Source organism: Amblyraja radiata, chromosome 5, assembly GCF_010909765.2.
Source record: "Amblyraja radiata isolate CabotCenter1 chromosome 5, sAmbRad1.1.pri, whole genome shotgun sequence".
Taxonomy (NCBI): Eukaryota; Metazoa; Chordata; class Chondrichthyes; order Rajiformes; family Rajidae; genus Amblyraja; species Amblyraja radiata.
Window position 1 is genome coordinate 90,379,939 of NC_045960.1, and position 21,552 is coordinate 90,401,490.

The window sequence follows — 21,552 nt, forward strand, 5'->3', positions numbered from 1 at the left end:
AACTTGTGAACTTATGAAAACTGTTATTGCTGCAAACATCCGGCAGGACAGTCAGCATGTTTGGAGAGAGAAACGGGGTGAACATTTCTTTGATGAAGGGTCTCAAACCAGAAATATTACCTCTGTTTCTCTTCACACAATTGCTGCCTCCTCTGCTGAGTGTTTCCAGCATTTTCTGTTTTTATTAGATTTTGTTTTAAATCCTTAAAAAGTACCAATTAGAATTTGAACCGATTCTCATCAAAAATAAATGATAGATTTGGTCTTCTGTGCATTTCAGGCACAACTTCTGTTGTCCACAATGTTTCGGCACGATGCACATATGCCATTATCCAGCCCACTCCATTCTGAATGGACAATTATAATCAAGTGCTTAGCCAGAGGTTTGTGGGATTCAATGCACTTTACTGGTCCCTGGAGTTTTTGATGGGGTAAAATAGAGAGAGTAAAGGGGCTGTCCCACTTGGGCGACCTAATCCGCGAGTTCTGGCGAGTTTGCCCTCGACTCATACTCACAGTATGGTCGACACGAGGTCGTAGGAGGTCTTTGTGACTCTCCTTCGTGCTCGAGAGTAGTCCCCGTGTACTCGAGGCCTCAGCTAGGTCGCAGCGTATTTTTCAACGTGCTGAAAAATGCCCGAGAGAAAAAAAAAGGTCGCAATGGAAAAAATCGATACTTTTTTACTCGTAGGTTTAGTCATAGTAGGTCGTAGTAGGTCGGCATGTTAGTCATAGGTAATCGAGGGTAGTTGAGGGTAGTTGAAGGTAGTCGTAGATAGTCTTCATCATAGTTGAAGGGAGGTCGAAGGAGATTGAAGGAGGTCGTCTTCACTCTCCACTATTCGGTGTCCAATTTTCCCGAAGTTAGTCGTAGCTCGTCGAAGCTAGTCGAAGCTAGTCTTCAACATAGTCGAAGGAGGTCCTCTACATAGTCGAAGGAGGTCTTCAACATGACATTTTTTCAAGCTCTCCTAAACGCTTCTAAACTCGCCAATTAGGTTGCCGCAGTGGGACAGCCCCTTAAGAGAGAGAGCTCTCTAATCCTACTCCAGGAGCATTTGAAGCACCAGCGATCAGTCGCCTGCTTTGTGACAGTTTTGTATGAACTTAATCTGTCCTTTGATGAGTAAATGGTTCAAATATCATGACATAACTCTGCACATGTTGGCAGCCAGAGGAGAGGGAGAACTGGATCCTGTCAACACCATTTCTCTTTCATTTCACATGCATGGCACACGTTTAAGATGATAGTTAAGAGCTTTTCTGGCAATATCTGCACTCTGGGGAGGGAGTCTATCCTATTTATACACACAAACTCACACACATTAAGAAACTCACGCATATACATACTCATGCACACACACATAGAATCACGCACGTACACAAACATGAACACACGCACACTCACACATGCCGAGACACATACATATGCACACACACAAATACACACACTCACACACAAACATGCATACACACTCACAAGCACACACACACACTCACATGCATACCATTACACAAACATGCACACTCACATACACACATGCACATACACACACGTGCATACACACACTCACACACACACACACATACATATATAGGGAAAATACAAATTAGAGAGAGAAAAGAGAAGGGCAAGCAGATGAAGAAGGGGTGGATAGGAGGGAGAGGCGTAAGGTAGAGGAAGAGGGAGGTGAAGGCTGAAAGTAATGGGGTTACACAGCTCCCCCCAGGAGTGCAGCATTAGAGCATGCACCCTCTACCCTTCAACATGCTGAGCACCACCTTTGCTTCCTGGAGTGCCTCCCGCTTTGGCTCCTGTGTTGGCTGCTGGGCTTAACTCTGACTCTCCGTTCTCCACTGCTGGTATGGATGGACCACTGCTTAACCCGCCCCAGCTTCTGCAAGTGGGTTTGACAAGTGCGATACTTTCCTGGTGTGAGCTGGGAGGCTGGTGGTTGTGACGGCTTTACAGTGCGTGGAATTGTTCAATGATTGTTTCTTTTTATCACTTTCTGTCTGACTCTGTTTCCTTTTACCAACTAACCCTGAAGAAAAGACCAAGGAGAGACTGTCGCCAGGTTTGTTCCCTCTTACCAAATAGCGGGAAACTGTGCAAGACATTCACTGTTTATATTCAGGTTCTCAGCTCTTTATATCTCACTGGAAATTAGTGTAGTTCCTCGTTAAAGACACAGGGTGATGCGATAAGCCAGGAAGATGAAGCTGTCGTCCACCACTCCCCCTACCTTTGCTCTTTCTTTATCCAGCTAGCTTACTGAAAAGATGCCTGTTGCCTAATCCACTTTTCAATTGATCTGGTCCAGTGACTAGTTCGCCCGCTGGTACATGCAAGGAGAGAATGTGGCCGGGTTTCCATGTGCTGGTGTGAAGGGAATGGTCCTGGCCTCACACAGTGATTCACGGACACAGGGCATGGAGACTTGGTGGCTGTCACTGGGTGCCCTCTGTCCAGGGGCTACCACTGCACTGAAGCCCACAGCCAAGGCCCAAGTGTTGGCCATAATTCCGCATCACCCACCTCACAAATTGTCCTGTGTTCTGCAGCTCCTTATGATGAATCATCCTTTTGTAGTCAGCCACGTGGTCACTTTGGAAAGCTCACCACCGCATCTTCAGCAAGAGCTGATATGCCAACAGGAAAATAATCCCTCATGCTAGGAATAGTCTGTCGTGATACGAGGTCATGGATCCACATCATTGAGAGTAGCCCTTCCTTCGCATTATTACTTAACCACTGTTTAATAATACAAGGTTATCGGTGAAAAGTGGTAGATGGAAGAAGAAAGGGTTATTGTTGGGACATGATTGCTCAAACTGTTTGGTGCATCGGTCAGTTTTTAAAATGCTCCTCTATCTCCCCTCACTTCCCAGTAAGCCATTTAATAATAAACAGAGGCTCTTCAGGATATACACCTCCCGGAAATATAGGTATCCAGTATCTGCTCACATGGTCTTTGGGAATGCCACTAACAGCAGTTGCATGCTCATTCATCCTCTCCTGACCTCTTGAAGGGGCTTTAAATACAACTACCTGTCCTCTAACTGTTTGCTCTGCCTTCCCTCCTTCTCCTTCCTCCCCTCGGCTTTCCATTCCCCCACTCTTCTTCCACTCTCTCTCCTCCCCATCCCTTCCTTTCCTACCTCCTCCTTTCCCCCACTATTGCTTGCTGCCTGCAGATCCTGAATAGCTGGGATGGACTTTGGTCACTGCCTTTTCTCAGCATGGTCCTCGGTACTCGAAATCTCCTCAATGCAGACATGGGACAAGAGGCTCTTCCAGTTATGTGAACAGTGCTCGGTAGGGTTCCTGCAATGACTCTTGAAACCCACACAGGTCCTTCCATGAATCCCATTGCTCGGATTTTATGCAAGAGTTAGCAGTTAGCGCTCGCAATTCCGAGTGTGAATCGACCAGCTGAGCCATGAAGCACACATGGGCAGATAAATGTGGAATCAGAGCTTTGTTGCCTTTGTGTCCCAGTCTTCCATGTTAACATGCTGACATTAAAATGTACAGTACATAAAACCCTAATGCCCTTGCACAGTAAACTGGAAGCTCACCAGAAGAAGTTAGGGCTAGTTTCTGTGTATATATATTTTTATTTTATGTTTTTAACTATGTGATATCCTGACAATTTCTCCTGTGTTGAAAATTATTATTAACTACTGTGGAGTCTAATTTTTCTTTCAGATTCCATTATTATTGGAGATTTGTAATCTTTTTTTTAAAACTTTAAATAGTGTATTACTGAAATGATTAACAAGTCAAAACCTCAACGAATGTTTGTGGGCAAATGTGGGTGTCATGAAAAGCAAATCTTTCACCATTGACAGTGAAATGTTGCCCCGTTAGGTGGGGCTGAATCTCTCACTGGGAACTGTTCACTAACTGCAGAGGATGTTCACACATTGGCTGCCGGCAAGAGAATGTGAGAGTTTAACTGCACTCCTCAACTTGACTTTTGTGCATTCTGCATGCTCGCAAAGTGTTGCATTTGGCATGAAACTTCTGTCATTTGATTCACGCTGATTGCTCACGAGAAGCAGACAGGTCGAGGATTTGTCATCTGTAATGTTGCACAATAGGGGCCTTGTGGAACAGAAAACACTTGGCAGATCTCCATCAGACGTTGTTCAGTAGTTGCCCAATTCCTCTTTAATTGATGTTGTAGTCTTATCCTCATGGTTATGTCCTTCCCTTTCTAATAACACTGCATCCAAACATCTCTTCTGACTTTCCCTGTGATTCTTCCCAAAGTAATCCTCAGTCTGGGCTCTTCATTGCTGCTTGGTATTTGATCTCCTTGCTCTAAACAAGTTTGAAGGGCTTTGAAAAACTAAAACTCCAAAGTGCTTTAACTTGTTGATTTAACTGCACTATTTGATGTGATCATCTATGTGATCATGCCTACTTAATCAGTGGCAATTTGCTATTTAACTCATTTCACAAGGCATGGTATAACTATTCCCTGGTACCTGGAGTGACTCACCTGCAGCTTTCTAACTCTTTCTCTACTTTACGTTGTATCTTTGACCATTGGCAGGGTATTGGGTTAAACACCTTTTTCCAATCATCTCTCACATCTTAATGGTTACACACAACCATAGAGTCATTGAGTCTTACAGTGTGGAAACAGGCCCTTCGGCCCAACTTGCCCACACCGGCCAACATGTCCCATCTACATGAATTCCACATACTTGCATTTGGTCCATATCCATCTAAACCTGTCCTGTCCATGTAACTGTCTAAATGTTTCATAAATGTTGGGATAGTCTCAGCCTCAACTGCCTCTTCTGGCAGCTTGTTCCATACACCCACCACCTTTTGTGTGAAAACATTACATCTCAGATTCCTATTAAATCTTTTCCCCTTCACCTTCAACCTATGTCCTCTGGTCCTCTATTCACCTACTCTTGGCAAGAGATTATGTGCATCTACCCAATTTATTCCTCTCATGATTTTATACACCTCTATAAAATCACCCCTCGTCCTCCTGTGCTCCAAGGAATAGACCCAATCGATACAGCCTCTCCCCATAGCTCAGGCCCTCGGGTCCTGGCAACATCCTCGTAAATAAATCTTCTGTAAATCCTTGTAAACCAGTGATGCAAATAGTTTGATTATTGAAATGTGGAATCTTCCAAAGAAGGCAAACATAAAGGTTAACATTAATCTAGTTAAAAGAAGGGAGGGGCGCAAGGGGCAGCTCCACCTCAAGGCAGCATCTTAAAATATACGCACATATGCTGGAAACGGAAAGCAAAAGTGAGAAAATACAATTAAGAAACTGACAGAAAGAAAGAGGCTGATTAAAAATTATTACAGGGAATTATTACGGATAGTCAGCATTGTTTTGTATGTGGGAGATCAAGTCTTACAAATTTAATTTGAGTTTTTTGAAGAAGCAATCAAAAAGGTTGATGAGGGCAAAACCATGGATGATGGCTATATGGACCTCTGCAAGACCTTTGATTAGGTTCTGCATGGTAGGCTGCTCTGGAAGGACAGATCGCATGAGAACCAGGTAGAGCTAGCTACATGGATACAGAATTGGCTTTATGGAAGGAAGCAGGTTGTGTGTGGAAGGCTGTGTGTGACTGCAAGTATGCCACAGGTATTGGTGTTGAGCTCATGGCGTTTGTTGTTTATATCAATGATTTGGATAAGAATGTACCAACCATGATTAGTAAGGGACAAGGTACTGTATGCCGTGAGAGAATTAGCAGAGCAGACTGAAAGCATAAATACAGCAGTAGATACTGTACATGTACGCATGTGTGTCCCTTAACTGAGCATCTTGGAGCATATGCAGTCCACGTTTGACCGCCTTGTGTTCTGTAGCCAACTCCACCATCCTTTATATTGTAGCTTGTACGTGCCTTGAAATATTGGATAAATTAACACATCGTGCCTGTTCAGCCTCGTTGATCAGGAACCTTGAAAGCAATGCAGCAGATCCTCCACTGACTGGTGAGATGTTAAGCAGTCAGCAGGGTGCTATTGCATGTACATTATCTCCACCAGTACATTCCTCGGAAGGGCGCTGGGGAGCACAAGGGTTCTCCCTGTAGTTAGTAGACCCGTTTCACTGGAGATATTGGAGAAGGCTGGGGGAGACTTTGGGCATCTATAGGAAGCTCTGATGAAGGCTGGAAGGATGAGGCTGGAGGTGGACTGGAAGAAGCTGGGTGTGATAGTACCAGTCCACACTGGAGAACAGAGGCGGTGACCAAGCCTGCCAACTACTCACTTTAGTGGCTGCTTCTCAGCCGGGCTGGAAGTCATGTCTCGGCAAGCCGTCCAATTAATGTAACCTTAGAATGTACCTTTTACCATCATCAAACGGAAGGCAATGTGAATTATTAGGGATGTTACTTTGTTTGTGTTTGAACAGATGTCCTGTGTGGAGCATAAACATGTTGCTCACCGACCACAGATTATTTCTAAACAGCATACAAACTCCCTTAAGCCAACAGCGCTTCCCTCTGGACTGAGAAAGATACTGGTGGGGCAAAGGGCATCTTGGTACATCCAAAGAATGGAGCACAACTAGAGTTCCTCATGTAACCTCAGCCAAACCTCAGGAAGGTGCTCGTAGTTTAAGCACCAGTCCAGCACTCTTGGCATCCACCCTCACCACACCACGCCTCTCCTCTCTCCCTCACTCCAGTTGTGCTCACTCAAGCCAGCAGTCTCGCAGGCCAGGCCGTCCACTGTCATATGACTTTGGGAAGCTCCGCTGAGTTCAGCAGAGAGCCCAGCATGTTGAGAAGCTGATGGGAAGTCAGGCAAACAAGTGGCGACGCTTTGCCTTTCTTCTTGATATATTCAAGAGAGAGTCAGATAGGGCTCTTGGGGCTAACGGAATCAAGGAATATGGGGAGAAAGTAGGAACGGAGTACTGATTTTGATGATCAGCCATGATCATATTGAATGGCGGTGCTGGCTCAAAGGGCCGAATGGCCTACTCCTGCACCTATTTTCCATGTTTCCCATTGGAAAATGCAGTTACGGGAATAAATGTAGGTTCCCTGTATGGTAATAGCTTGAAGGGGTTAAATACATCATATCTGCTATACTGGACTAGGCACTCTGTCACTTTTGTTTCCTTCTGCTGTATTTTCCTCCTTTACTCCGCATCACTAATCCTGTACTTTCCCTCATTACTCCGGCTCTGTCTATTCACATATTCACTCTCTGTCTCAATCCCCTCCTTCAACTCAGTGCCTCTACTACTTCTCTCAACGTCTTGCATTGCTCCGTGACTTGTGCAATGGGAAACCTTCGTTTGAATGAATTGCACTACCGAGAGTTGAACAGCCTGCAGAGTGTGGCTCTGGGGCAAAGTGGATCTGATTGTATTCCAGGAATAATACAAGACAGTCTCTTTCCCATCTCTCAATGTTTAGCCACAAATTAAGTTTTAAGGATCGGGTGCGAATGGCCAGCCCCAGGGGTCAAGGGGTGAAAGGTAGGCAAGCCTCGCTAGGTGCCGACCGCCCGTCACCCGGCAACGACCTCGCCGCAGAGACCAGTCCCACCAAGATGCAGAAGAGCTGGAGCTTCAATGACCGGACTCGACTGCAACCTTCACTGCGATATAAGGCCGGTCAGGCACGCGGCACAACAGACGGTGAGAGAGTGACTGCACTCGTAGAGAAACTCTGGGGCAGTGGGAGTCGCATCAGGTCAGGAAGAGAGGCCCAGATGCGAGGGGGAGAAAAAGACCCCGGGTAATAGGGAGAGACGATTTGGGGGCATTCAGAGACACTTCACAAATTCATAGGTTCTATGGGCAGAATAAGGTCATTCGGCCCATCAAGTCCACTCCGCCATTCAATCATGGCTGATCTCTCTCTCCCTCTCAACCCCATTCTCCTGCCTTCACCCCATAACCCCTGACACCCTTATTAATCAAACTAATAACCTTCCTGAGGTACTGGGCGAGATATTGTCGTCAGCAGAAGATCCCTATGGGACAATGGAAAATATAGTCTAGGGCACTGGGAAGTACAGTGTAGGACATTGGGAGAGATCTTCTGGAACACTAGAAGGATCATCCTGCAACACTGAAGAAGATTCTTGGGACTATTGGAGAAACCCTCGGGGAGCCAGGGAGAGACATGACAAACATATGGAAGGGACACGAGATGGTGACACCTGCAGAACTGGTATCTTCCAAATCTTCCTAACTCGGGTCTCAAATATTCCTGGGTCACAAATCAGGATCTCGTAGACATTGCATTAATGCATTGTGGGAACAAAGGCAAGTTGTAGGCAAAATTAGGGGGGGGGGGGGGGGGGGGGGCGGTTGGAGAAGAGGTCCGATGTTAGGAAGTAGAGTGGAAGGTTGAATTCAAGTTTTTGGAAGAGTTGCCTGAGTGAATGTCAGGAGAAGTAAAAGGAAGTTGAGAGACTGTCATCATTTCACAGACCACTTCCGCTTCCCCTTCCATGCCTGGTGGTGCAGGGGAGATGTCCCAGTGACTTTGAGGATGATGTTGATCAGATTTAATAGCACCTTCTGAGGGCCTTGTGTTTAACTCTCAGCTTCATGGTGAATGAATTTGTCCTTGGGAAATGTTTTAGACCTTGAATATTCAGTTTAGCAGATAGGAGAAATTCAATATTGTTGAGTTATTTGTCTGCTCTATTCAAAGATTATGCAGCGGAAAATAAACGTTTGTTGAATTATTCCACAGATGCTGTCATGGCTCCAGATGAAGGCTTTGATGAAAGGGGAGGTCACGCTGAGCTCTCAGTGAAGGAGCTTACACCCGTCTTCAAGACTGTAATTAGGGCCATCAGGTGCAGTTTTACAGGAGCTTGATATGGTCTTTGCAATGATCAATGCGCTTAAATATGCTCTGATGGGTATTGACAGTAATATAAATTCAGTGAGAGGAGACCGTAAAAGAATGGGGATAACATTGCCTTCTTTAGATTGGTGTGGAGTGCCTCAGCAACCAGAGTTGCGTGGTTATAAATCCACCTCTGTGACCAGCACACAAAGAGTCGTCTGGGTTGGGCGCCATCTTGGATCCTCGTTCCATGGCTTTCAGAAACTATCTATGTCACAAAGCACTCCTCTACTATTTATTTTTTTTGCCACCCTATAATGGTTGGCTAATTGATGGAAACTGACCTGTACTTTGTCAACCATCAATTATTGTTAAATCCAGTGTAGTGCTGGATTCAGGACTGCTACATTTTCCCTGTTCTATAATGAGATTTTTTAACTCACACTGAATCTTTCAATGGGTCAATCAATTAAGCAATCACAATTCAATACCCCTTTGACATTAAGTCATAGGTTAAAATTGAGTTGATTTAAAATAAACAGCTTGAGTTTTGCAGAATGCCAGAAGACAAATTGGATCTAGATCCCCACTCGCAATGTGATCCAAGGCTAGATGATGAGGGATGAAGTATGGTGGGGAATCGATGGATAACTACACTTTATGTATGACTCAATTACCTCCCAGTCAGAATACAGATGACTGGCGCAATTACCCTGGTGTGTTGCAGGTTTATGAAGTTCCACGTTGCAAAAAAAAAGTTCAAAGAGACTCTACGGCCATACGATGTGAAGGATGTGATTGAGCAATATTCGTCTGGACATTTGGACATGCTCAGTAGGATTAAGAGTCTGCAGTCACGGTGAGCGAGGCTTCCAAAGTTCCACTTAGTCCAGATTTAGTTGGCATTTAATGGTTCATATGATAGCATTCTTGTATTTCAATGGGAAGATTGGGATTTCTCATCCTTTTTTTTGGATCTGAGTTCAGTAATTTGGATTAACAATCCCAGTGCAATATGGACTTCCCATTAGAGTTCCTGACTTCCAGTTGCAATGTTAAACTGAAGTGTGTTCTACCCTCTTAAGTATCCATTGAAGGTCCCATGCCATTATTTGGACATCATCATTAGCCTAAAATAGACAGTAAATGTTGGAGTAACTCAGCGGGACAGGCAGCATCTTTGGAGAAAAGGAATGAGTGACGTTTCAGGTCGAGACCTTTCTTGGTGTCCTGTCCAATATTCGTCCCTCAGTCAACAAACAGAAACAGAATGCCTGGTCAATTTACACCACTGTGCACAGATTATCTGCTGCATTTGACTGGGACAATGACTGCACTTACGTAACTGATTCTTCTTTGCTGTGGAGTGTTTTTGGACAAGCTGACTCCATGAATGAAGACTATGTGAATGTTATTGTTTCTTTAGCTGAATTGAATTGGTTTTGACTCAGCCTCTACTCTGAAGTGTGGTTGACACCCATGGGAACCTGACTATTTCCAGAGGGCTGCAGAGACAGGCTGAGTGACTTGATCATCTCAGAGCACATTGTATGCATCTGTTCGTTCATAAGATCATAAGTGATAGTAGTAGAATTTGGCCATTCACCCTCATCAAGTCTACTCCACCATTCAATCATGGCTGACCTATCTCCCCCTCCTAACCCCATTCTCCTGCCTTCTCCCCATTACCTCTGACACCCATATTAATCAAGAATCTATATATCTCTGCTTTAAATATAAGTATATCTGAAGTATATCCACATGACTCCACACAACCTGTCCATTTGGAAAGTAACATCCTTTGTATTTTTAGGTGCAGTCGCTATTGCCTCCGATCCCCAGTACTTTGGCAAGATCAGTCCTAGAGATCAGAGAGGATGGCTCCTGGAGTTTAAGTGGGATATACCAATTTTTGCACTGGAATTTAAACGGATCAGTGTCCTTATTTTAGATGTAGCTTCTTGTGAAGATTTCTTTGTGTGCAGTTCAGTAGATGTTATTATAGACTGCAGTGGACCACAATGAAAGAACCCTTTCCCAGTCTATATGTGAGAATTACCTGATTGTGTTTGTTTCATTCAATGCAGCGTTGACCATATTCTTGGGAAAGGACAAATCACAACGGAAAAGAGGTCTCGTGATAAAGGACCCGCAGACAATGATGTCACTGTTGATCTTAGCATGATGGGACGGGTGGTAAAAGTTGAAAAGCAGGTAACGATATTGGTTACTACGAAATGACTCCATCCGTTCTCAAAAGGGAAACTCTTTTCATGGGATAATAGCTCTGCGGTGCACTTAGTCAAGGCTGGTTGGGGAGATTGAAGGGTTGGGCCTTTTGTTGTCCTCTCTGTAATCTGGATGATTGAAAAGCACACCAAGCACAGGGCCCTTTATAACTGCCCATGACCCTTGTCTTTGCAGGTACAGTCCATTGAGTCAAAGCTGGATGTGCTCTTGGAAGTCTACAGGCAGCGTCTATGGAAAGGCTCCATCTCAGCGTTGACTCTTGCCTCTCTGCAGAGCCCTACACTTGACCTCGATCAAACGTCTGATTATCAAAGCCCTGTAGATGGGCTCTGTTCAGCACGGCCCAGCAACTGCACGTCAAGATCTACAAGTGCCAGGGGACTGCAGCTCATCCTCACACCAAATGATCCAAGTGCTCCCTCTTACGGCAATGTTAGCCCGGTCGCGCATGCTCACCTTACTCCTGGTAACAAGACTGATGGGCCTACGATGCTTGCAGAAAAGCCAATAGTTCCATCTGCCAAGGCAGGAGAGACCTCTCGGCAGTTACCACCCTTCCAGAATGGCAGTAGGGTAGCTCCCCTCCAGATTATTCCAGTCACTTCACACAGGGTTGATTCTTACGTCACCACATGCCTTGTCGCTGGCCAAACGGCAGAAGTTAATTACACTCAGGAGATGCCGTGGAGGAGGTGCCAGAGTGTAGAAAGCGACTCCTTGGTCACAGTTTGTTCAGTGACGGACAAACCTTTAGAACACTCGCTATCAGTGCAAAATCTGATCCAGCCAAGGCAAGGACTGATGGTGCCATTCATGCGCAGGAACCCCAAGAGTGCCAAGGTGCGACAAGAGCACTACCCCAAATGGACAGAATCACAATTCCTGGTCGGGGATGAGATCAGCCCAGAGACGTTCGACATCACAAACACAACGAGGGCTGGCATTCCCAGAACATCTCAACTCATCGATCAAACTGAAAATCCTGTACGATCCTTGAGCATGTCTCCAGTTCACTTAAAATGAGAACAAAAGAAGCTTCCTTTTCACGTGTTACTTGAAAATGCAGCTTTCTCTGAAGTCTCTGAAAATGGGATGTCACTTGGACGCTCGGAGACACACAAAAAAGTGCAGATGCTGGAATTTCGAGATGAACACAAAATGCTAGAGTAACTCAGCGGGTCAGGTAGCATCTGTGGAAGGAATCGACAGACGACGTTGAGGGTCAGGACCCATCTCCAGAGAGTCACTTGGACATACTGGCGACATACTGAACAAATTAAAAAGGCACTTGTAGGTTCCGTACTGGCCTAGTTGCATGAATGAACGCATGCTAAATTGTAAATGAGATTGTTTTAAAGTATTGTGGGAGCAGCTTGTTTCTTTGATATACCAGGAATTATTTTTGTAACAAATGTGCACACAGACAATTTGATGTTGTACCAGAGAACAGTCCCGGGATCTGGACTGATTAAGACTACTTTTATTTACAGGATAGTTGCACTTTCCAACTTCTGTACTGTTTATGAAACCCTGTTACGTTCTTTTATCCAGGCAATGCCTCCTGTTTACACCAGAAGTATTTTTTCTGATTAATGTGAGGTACAAGGTATAGACCCTCATTCTGCTTGAAAATTGTTTGTAAAATATTCAACGTTACTTTGAAAGTTAATTGCTGAATATTTTATTGAACTTTTTATTTTAAGGTTAAGTGTTCAGCTCAGGTTGTTCTAAGAACCTTTTCGGTGTGGAGAGAAGTGTGTGAACAATCAAGGAGACAGATGGGGGGGATGGAGTACCAGAGCTAGAAGTCAGTATAGTCTTCAACTGTGAACATACTGTAACCTGTAAGATGTTATAAATGATGTGGCTTCCTTTGAAGCATATCCAGCCTTGGGCAAACTCTTTTCCATTAGAATAAGATATTCATGTCTCTCTTAAAAAAAAAAGACTTACTGTAGAATGCTTTGTATATCATTTTCTTAATGTATGTATAAGAGATGCTGATATTTGTACTGATTAGATATATAATACCGTTTGAACAGCAACCTGGCTGGTAGATCCAGATGCTGCTTTGAAGCACAATTTGCTGAGCAATCGATCATATAATAGAAACATAGAACCTTACAGCACAACAAGAGGCTTTTCAGCTAATTGTGCCTTTGCTGTCTCTTTGAAAGAGCCATGCATGTGATTCAAACCCTGTCTCTTCACGAGCTATGAAAATGATTTTCTTTCAATTATTTATATAAATTCCTCACACAAACCTCCACCATCCTTTCAGTCGAGTGCATTCCCAGCAACCGATTTTTCTAATTTATTTGATTACATTTTCTATTTATTTACCAATTATCTTTGACTTACTAATGAAATCCGTTTCTCCCATCAACGGCCATCATCCTCAGTATTTTGAACATTACTGTTCATTCATAGAGTCATACAGTGTGGAAACAGGTCCTTTTGCCCAACTTGCCCACACTGCCCAACATGCCCCATATACACTAGTCCCACCTGCGTGAGTTTGGCCCATATCCCTCTAAACCTGTCCTATCCATGTACCTGTCTAAATGTTTCTTTACATTTAAGTCACTCCTCACCCTTATCTGTAGTTAAGAAAAAACTGTCCAGAAACTGATAAACACGCTCTAAAGTTGTATCAATGTTTTGCATTCTTTCTACACAAGACATGAACGTCCCATATCCCTGGTACCATTCAAGTAAACCTCCTCAGAATTTTCTCCAGAGTTTTGACATCCTCCCTACAGCATAGGACCTAGAAAGCCCTAAACAGTGATTTATAAAGATTCTGTTTAGCTCTCCTGCTGCATTTATACTTATACCTTATTTATAAGCATAGAATTTCATGCTTATCATAAGCAGTTTTTTTAACTTGAATTTGCTATCTTAAAATATTAATATTGTGAAACCACAGGTATGTAAACTTGTGCTTGCCCATAGAAATTGTACCATTCAATTTATTTTATTTCTCCTCAACACCTTGCACTATATATTTAATTTTGAATGTCACATGTCTGCCCATTTCATTGATCTGCCTATGTTATCCTGATTTGCTACTTGCATGACTACACACTACTTTCAACTACAGTAAACATTGAAATGTGCCCTTGGTGCTCATCTTTAGAGAAGGATACTGCATTCTTCAACCACATCTGAAAATTAACCCACACCATTAATCTCTTCTTTCTGTCCCATCATGTCAGTTTTATATCCTTGTCCTGTTCATTCCATTTACTACCAGACCTATTGTGTTGCACTTTACCAAATGCCTTTTGGACGTCTGTATAAAAACCAAACTGCATACGTAAATCAAAGTCCATGCACATGGTTCCATGTGCTTTCTCCACTTCATCATTGCAGAGTTCTGTCAACGTAGATCTGATTTACTTTCAGCCAATGTATGCTGATCTTCATTTAGTAACCCATGTGTTTCTAGCGAGGAAGTAATTTGGTGTGTCCCATTATCTCTGGAAACTGAGATTAGGTATGACTGGCCTGTTGAGACTGCATTTATTGAAAAAGGGTACTCCAATTATCTGGTACTGCCCTCCCAAAGAAGAATTTCAAATCTTTGCCCTCCAAATGTAACTTAGAATGCTTCCCGTCCTCATTTTTCTTATTATAATAATTTCAAATTTATATATTTTTCACACAGAGAGTGGTGAATCTCTGAAATTCTCTGCCACAGAAGGTAGTTGAGGCCAGTTCATTGGCTATATTTAAGAGGGAGTTAGATGTGGCCCTTGTGGCTAAAGGGATCAGGAGGTATGGAGAGAAGGCAGGTACAGGATACTGAGTTGGATGATCAGCCATGATCATATTGAATGGCGGTGCAGGCTCGAAGGGCCGAATGGCCTACTGCTGCACCTAATTTCTATGTTTCTATGTTTCTATACATATTTCCTATTTTTCTACTTTCATTGTATCCAATTTGTCCAACTCTTGTTCGCTGTGATATTAGTAGCATCCTTTCCTCTCGCAGCTAAGTCACGATCTAATGAATATTTTCACACTGTCCCTAATCAGCCCCTCGAATCATTTGGCTACCCTCCTACCATTTGTTGTATGTTAATGAAAAACCTACTTATTCCTTTATACTTCAGTTCATACTCCTCATCTTGGTCCCCATGTTACCTTTTCCAGTTCTTTTCAATCTGACTTCGGTATACACTTATTTTCTACAATTTCATTTTAAGCTTTATATATTTAATCACTCATAACATCTCTGGAGAACTTCGATAGGTGACGTTTTGGGTCGGTGCCCTTCTTCAGACTGATCCTAAGTTCTAGTTTAAGTTAGCTGTATTTTTCTTCTAGTCTACTCTCTCCCCTCTTTGAAGACATTCCGTGAAATACTTATTGTATTGTGAGTTAACTTTTGATTCCATCCACAGGGTCTAGTTCCCATTTCAATGCACTAAAGTTTACCCTTTCCTCGTCTTCTTCTTTTGGTAACTGCAAAGCAGATCATAGTCCAAATCAGACATCCAGGCCAGGGTTTCAGGCTAGGATTTCAGATTTAGGTGCACTTTCTCTTGAGTGGACTGTACTGTTAATTGGATTCACTGTCTGCTTAGAAGCTGCGTAATGCAGATACTGTGGAGAAGGTGGCTGTGTCCGCCATGACCAGTTCTGAAATAGTTGAGGATTTTACAGCTTTTTCAGAGGAAAGGCCAATAGTTTAGGTTGTACTGTGAGATTCCTAGTGGGAACTCCATGTAACATATAGCAATTCCTGTAAGCATTATGCCCACAGACATCAAAATCCAAGTGGAAATCACAGGGGGACACCTGTGAATAACAGAATTAGCCTTCTGGGTTTGCGTTGAGTTGCTTTGGTGGTAGGTTAGTCAGATTACATTGATCAACTTGTCTACTGATGTGGTATCCATGGTATCCTTTGAGCTTGCTATTCGTTCTGTTGTCTACAGAGCAGTGTCCTCATCAGCACCTCATAACAACTGAAATTCCATTAATCATTGAGATGTCTGACACATTGGCATCAGGTGAGATGCAGTGGTGTCTGATTGTCATCTATAGTGGCGTTTAATCATACAGACCGATACTTGTCTGCTGGTTCAGTGTTTTCCACAAGAATTCTAATCTTTAACATCTGACTCAGCTCAAAGACTCCAGCATTGTGATAGCTATATATTAAAGTCTTCCTTTATTCCCTTCAGTCTCACTACACCCATGTCGGTATTGTTTTGTAAATTCTGTCAAATTTGTTAAAGGCATTAATAGTTTGCATGATCCAATTCATGTTGGTATCTGTTGACTTTGGAAGGTTTGCCCATCGTATTATTTAGGATCTGGATCAAATAATCTCTAAATGGTCCAAACATTTCAATTGACAATTTGTGGTTTTGATTGCTTTCTTTGAAGTACATAGATCTGGGTTATATTTTGTTTGTCCTTGGTATCAAAAAGAAGGAATTTCATTTTTAGGGAAGTCCTCTGCACAATTGCTTCTCCATGATAGCTGACATTTTCTCATCACAAACTTGAGTGACAGTCATTGCAATCTCCAAAATGGTAGGAATGGTGTTGCCTAAAAGAGAGTGGAGGGTCTTTGTTGTATTGGAAGTTTGTAGAAATCAGTGAGCATCTCTCCCAAGCATACTGTGGTAATGGAATGTTACAAAACTGCTGAGCATGTGTTTGATGCAGTTTTCTATACCTTGTATAAGATGGTGCCCCGAGTCATATTTCATATAGTTACTAAAACCAATTCAGTCAAGAAATAATAACGCATCCCTGTTTATCAAACTGGTGAACCTATTCTGAGTCTGATCTTTCAGAACCTGGAGGTCAACATTGTGTTTCTTCGGTAAATGTTCAGAATATTCACATTTAGAACATAAAACCCCTTTTAAGGTTGCGGTATATTATGATGGGAGGACCACTTCCTGATTTGACCTGGTGCCCAATCTCACCATGAGAACAATGTGATGATGTCCTTTGCAATGACAAATACCCCAGGATCTAAGATCGAAGGTCACTTAGAGGCTCCTCCTTTAAATTATTCTAATGCTTGATCATTCCTTTTCCTTTTCCATGTCTGAACTGCATGATACTGAGATCGCTATTTCTCAAATATGTCCCCTGTAGAAATATCCCCCGCTCGCCCATCTTAAGAACATTCTGTATTGTTTGCTTCTCTCTTGGATTGTAAACACAGCGGCCATGAAAGATCTCCTAAAAACATTCCATGAACCTCTTCCCTTGCTTACCCTATTGATTTTTCCTATTCATTGGAAGAGAAATCCTCCATTATCACTATTTTGTTACTTTAAAGTATTTATGCACAATATAAATGATCTAATACCTTAGCTCACTGCTCAGTCTGCTTCAGTCTCTCGGTGCCAAGATGGCTAAGCGAAAAATAAATTTATTGAATATCTCAAAACTATTACTTTATCTGACGTATGCAGAAAATTGAACGTAATTGCTCAAAGTTTAAAAACTGCAACAATAGAGTTTCTATTTTCACTCATTAAAAACAGTCTGTAAATTTTATGAGATGTACAATACATAAAGGAATAACATATTTCACAGCGGCTGATTCCTTTTATTTCACACATCTGTGGTGCCTTTCTTGTTTGATCTAATATTGAATCCCAAGTGTAAGGAGGACCTCTGGCAGACACTGAGGTTATTTCACCATCAACTTTAATTGTGCTAAATGTCAATTCAAATCCTGTTTGAATTATGTTTAATAAATTGTTTTTATCATGTAGAGCTGGGTCATTTTGCTTTAAATGATCTGCTTGAGATGTGATTTCAGTTTTGTTTAATTTATTTTGTTCCACGGCAAGTCAATTCTATCTCCAGGAATAAGGAAATGTGTTCTTCCAGAAATAAAATAAACCAAGAAAAATCAAGCACTGGTCCTATTTATTCTTTGACACTTTTCCATAAGTTTCCAAAGAGCATCTTTAATTTGTACCAGTATTTTAGAATTGATGGCACATAAGGAACCTTTTTTATTTTCTGAAGAATCTATTTCCATGAGCAAGGATACATAACCACACCGAAATAATGTGGAGAATTTAAAAGCCTGATAAATCTAGGAATATGGGGAAAAGTATCAGAGTTTGGAATTCTTCAGAGGTTGGTCTTCTGGATCAGCAGCAGTAGTAGAGTGGATATTGTGGACGAATTGCAGCCCAGACCATCACACAAACCAACCTGCCATTTATACCTCACGTTGCCTCGGCAAGGCCAGAAGCATAATCAAGGACGTTGCAACCAGGCCACTCCCTCTTCTCCCCTCTCCCATCAGGCAAAAGGTATGGAAATGTGAAAACGCACTTGTAGAGCAGAGGGAACTAGGATTGTAGGTACAAAGTTCCTTGAATGTGGTGTCACAGGTAAATATGGTGGTCAAGAAAGGGATTGGTACATTGGCTGTCATCAATCAGGATACTGAGTATAGAAGTTGGGATGTTACGTTACAGCTGTGCAAGGCTCTATTGAGGCCACAGTTCGAGTATTGTGTTCAGTTTTGGTCACCCAGCTGAAGGAAAGATGTTAGACACAAAATGCTGGAGTAACTCAGCGGGACAGGTAGCATCTCAGGTGAGAAGGAATGAGTGACGTTTCGGGTTGAGACCCTTCTTCAGACCCGACCCGAAACGCCACCCATTCCTTCTCTCCTGAGATGCTGCCTGTCCCACTGAGTTACTCCAGCATTTTGTGTCTACCTCCGATTTAAACCAGCATCTGCAGTTCTTTCCTACATACATAGGAAAGATGTTGTTAAGCTGGAAAGCACACAGAGAAGATTTACAATTTGCTTCTAGGACTTGATGGCCTGAGCAGAAGGGAGAGGTTGGGCAGGCTAAGACTGTATTCTATGGAGCGTACGAGGATGAGAGGTGATCTTAAAGAGGTGTAGAAGATCATGAGGGGAATAGGTATGATGGATGTACAATTTTTTTTATCCAGAGAAGGGCAATCTGGAACCAGAGGACATAGGTTTCAGGTGAGAGGGGAAAGATTTAATAGGAATCTGAAGGGCAATTTTTCACACAAAGTGTGGTGGGTATATGGAATGAGCTGTCAGAGGAGGTAGTTGAAGCAGAAACTATAACAGCATTTAAAATACATTTGGTCAGGTGCTTGGAAAGAAAGGTTTTGAGGGATATGGGCCAAACACAGGCAGGTGGGACTAGTGTAGATGGAGCACCTTGGTTGGCATGGGCAGCTAGGCGGAAGGGCCTATTTCCGTGCTATATGTCTCAATGACTATGGTGCAGCTGGTAGAGCTACTGTCTCAGTGCCAGAGACCTGGGTTTCATCCTGATTTTCAGTGCTGCTCTCGCTGTGACGGTGCGAGTTTCCTCCAGATTCTCCAGGAGTTGGACTGAATCCGCATGGAGGATTCAAAAATGGTCCAGAAGGGTAGGATTGTTGACATTTTGACAAGGATCAATTGGGTTTTTTTTATCCCCTCCTCCCTTCCCCTCATCCTGCCGGGGGGGTCTAGTAAGCAGTATTTGCATCAGATCAAAGATAGGCACAAAGTGCTGGAGTAACTCAGCGGGTCAGGCAGTATCTCTGGAGAATATGGATGGGTGACGTTTCGGGTTGGGACCCTTCTTCAGGTGCGTCGGTCTGAAGTAGGGTTCCGACTCAGAATGTCAACTGTTCCTTTTTCTCCAGAGATGCTGCCTGATACGCCGAGTTGCTCCTACACTTTATGTCTAACTCCGGTGTCATCCAGCATCTGCCATTCCCTTATACAAATCAGATTATTCCGAGTGGCAAGGAATCCGCCTCTCAGAAACTCTTTAATTGCTCTCAAACTAAGGTCAGTGACATTTGTACATACTGTATATAGAGATCACGGTGACATTGGTTCCTCGACACTCGGCCCATCTTCCCAGTCGTGGAATGACTCGTTGCAAATGGATTTATTTGTTTCGAGACACAAGGAACCACAGATGACGGAATCTTGAGTAAAATACAAGGTGCTGGAGGAACTCAGCGGGTCAGGCAGGATTTGTAAAGGGAATGGACAGGTGACATTTCGCATCGGGACTCTGGTCTGCAGAATCTATTTTTCTCGGTTTAGTTTTAAGCCCGGTACACAGTTTATTTTGCATTCTGCCCAATATTCACAGATTTCCCTCATTGAACGGTTTGCTAGCATTTCTGCCCCACTAATTTGTCCCGAGGCTTCTGAACTTTGCTCTAACTCAGTGCAGCGTCATCACCTCTCACTCAATATTGTTCTTACATTGTGCTGAAGTAATTGTTTCCCGATGGTTTGCGAACACTTATTTTGCCTACTGCTTCCCAGGCCTAAATCAAGCTACCATCGTCTCTTCCTTGCCCTGAGCGTAAACTATTCGAGAAAATAGCCCCAGGTGGACTTGTGACCCAATTTAATTATATCCATTGCCTTTACTCCACTGCATTCTCTTTTACTGCACTTCTGTGTCACCTACGGACGCCCGTGGATCTCCCAGTCCATCACTAAGTGATTGTGAAACCAGAGAAAGCCCACTGGGCCTCCTGTTGCAAATTAAATCTGTACAACACCGAATTACAGGGAAATAACGTTAACAACTGCAGGTGTCCAACCGGAAACCTGGGACAGCGAGGCACTTGTACGTTGAGCAAAACACAAAGTGCCGGGGGAACTCAGCTGGGTCAGGCAGTATCTAGGGCATTTCAGGTTGGGACCCTACTTCAGACTGACTGGGGTGGGGTGGAGGGAGGAGAACGCTGGAAAAGAGAGGTGGAGGCAGGACAAAGTCTGGCAAGTGATAGGTGGTGACAGGGTTGGTTGGCAAATAGGTGGAGTCAGCGGCAAAGGCTGGAGGTAAAAAGGTGTCAGATAAGGAAAGGAGGAGTGAAATATAAAACCAGAGGAGGGGTGGATAGATGAAAAGAGGGGGTGAGGGAGGAGAAAGAGGTGGGAAATGGGTGATGGGAGATTGGTGTACGTAGGAGTGGATAGGGGCAAGGTGACTGGAATGGGAGGGAGGGAGAAATGAAAGCAACGAGTTTGGGTAGAGCACGGTTATAAAGCGGAGGTAGGGGATAGGGAATAGACAATAGGCAGGAGTAGGCCATTCGGCCCTTCGAGCCAGCACCGCCATTCAATGTGATCATGGCTGTTCATCCCCAATCATTACCCCGTTCCTGCCTTCTCCCCATATCCCCTGACTCTGCTATTTTTAAGAGCCCTATCTAGCTCTCTATTTTTCTATCTCTATATTCAATGTTCATGCCATTGGGTTGTAAGCTACCCAAATGGAATGTTGTCCCCTTCGGTAGGACTGCAGAGGAACAAAACAAAATCCTCAAAATGTATAGAGGTGTTCCACTGAGAATATATGCCACCCAGGAATCTACAGCACTCTGTGTGCCTGACTGTGATTGAACATAAAACCAATGTGTGGTTGAACACTGTGATTGAACATAAAACCAATGTGTATTTAAATGAAAATC

General features: G+C 43.3%; 1 protein-coding gene across 1 annotated transcript in view; it reads left to right on the top strand.

Annotated features, from left to right (window-relative positions):
- kcnq5 (potassium voltage-gated channel subfamily Q member 5) overlaps positions 1 to 13,205 on the top strand; it is a 53,219-nt gene extending 40,014 nt beyond the window's left edge. The window contains exons 9-14 of the mRNA XM_033022083.1: positions 2,052 to 2,078; positions 7,432 to 7,655; positions 8,725 to 8,830; positions 9,551 to 9,682; positions 10,911 to 11,037; positions 11,248 to 13,205. Of these exons, the coding sequence (XP_032877974.1) occupies positions 2,052 to 2,078; positions 7,432 to 7,655; positions 8,725 to 8,830; positions 9,551 to 9,682; positions 10,911 to 11,037; positions 11,248 to 12,096 (1,465 nt within the window). The 3' untranslated portion in view covers positions 12,097 to 13,205. The remainder of the gene's footprint in view (positions 1 to 2,051; positions 2,079 to 7,431; positions 7,656 to 8,724; positions 8,831 to 9,550; positions 9,683 to 10,910; positions 11,038 to 11,247) is intronic.
- Positions 13,206 to 21,552: the final 8,347 nt, after the last annotated feature.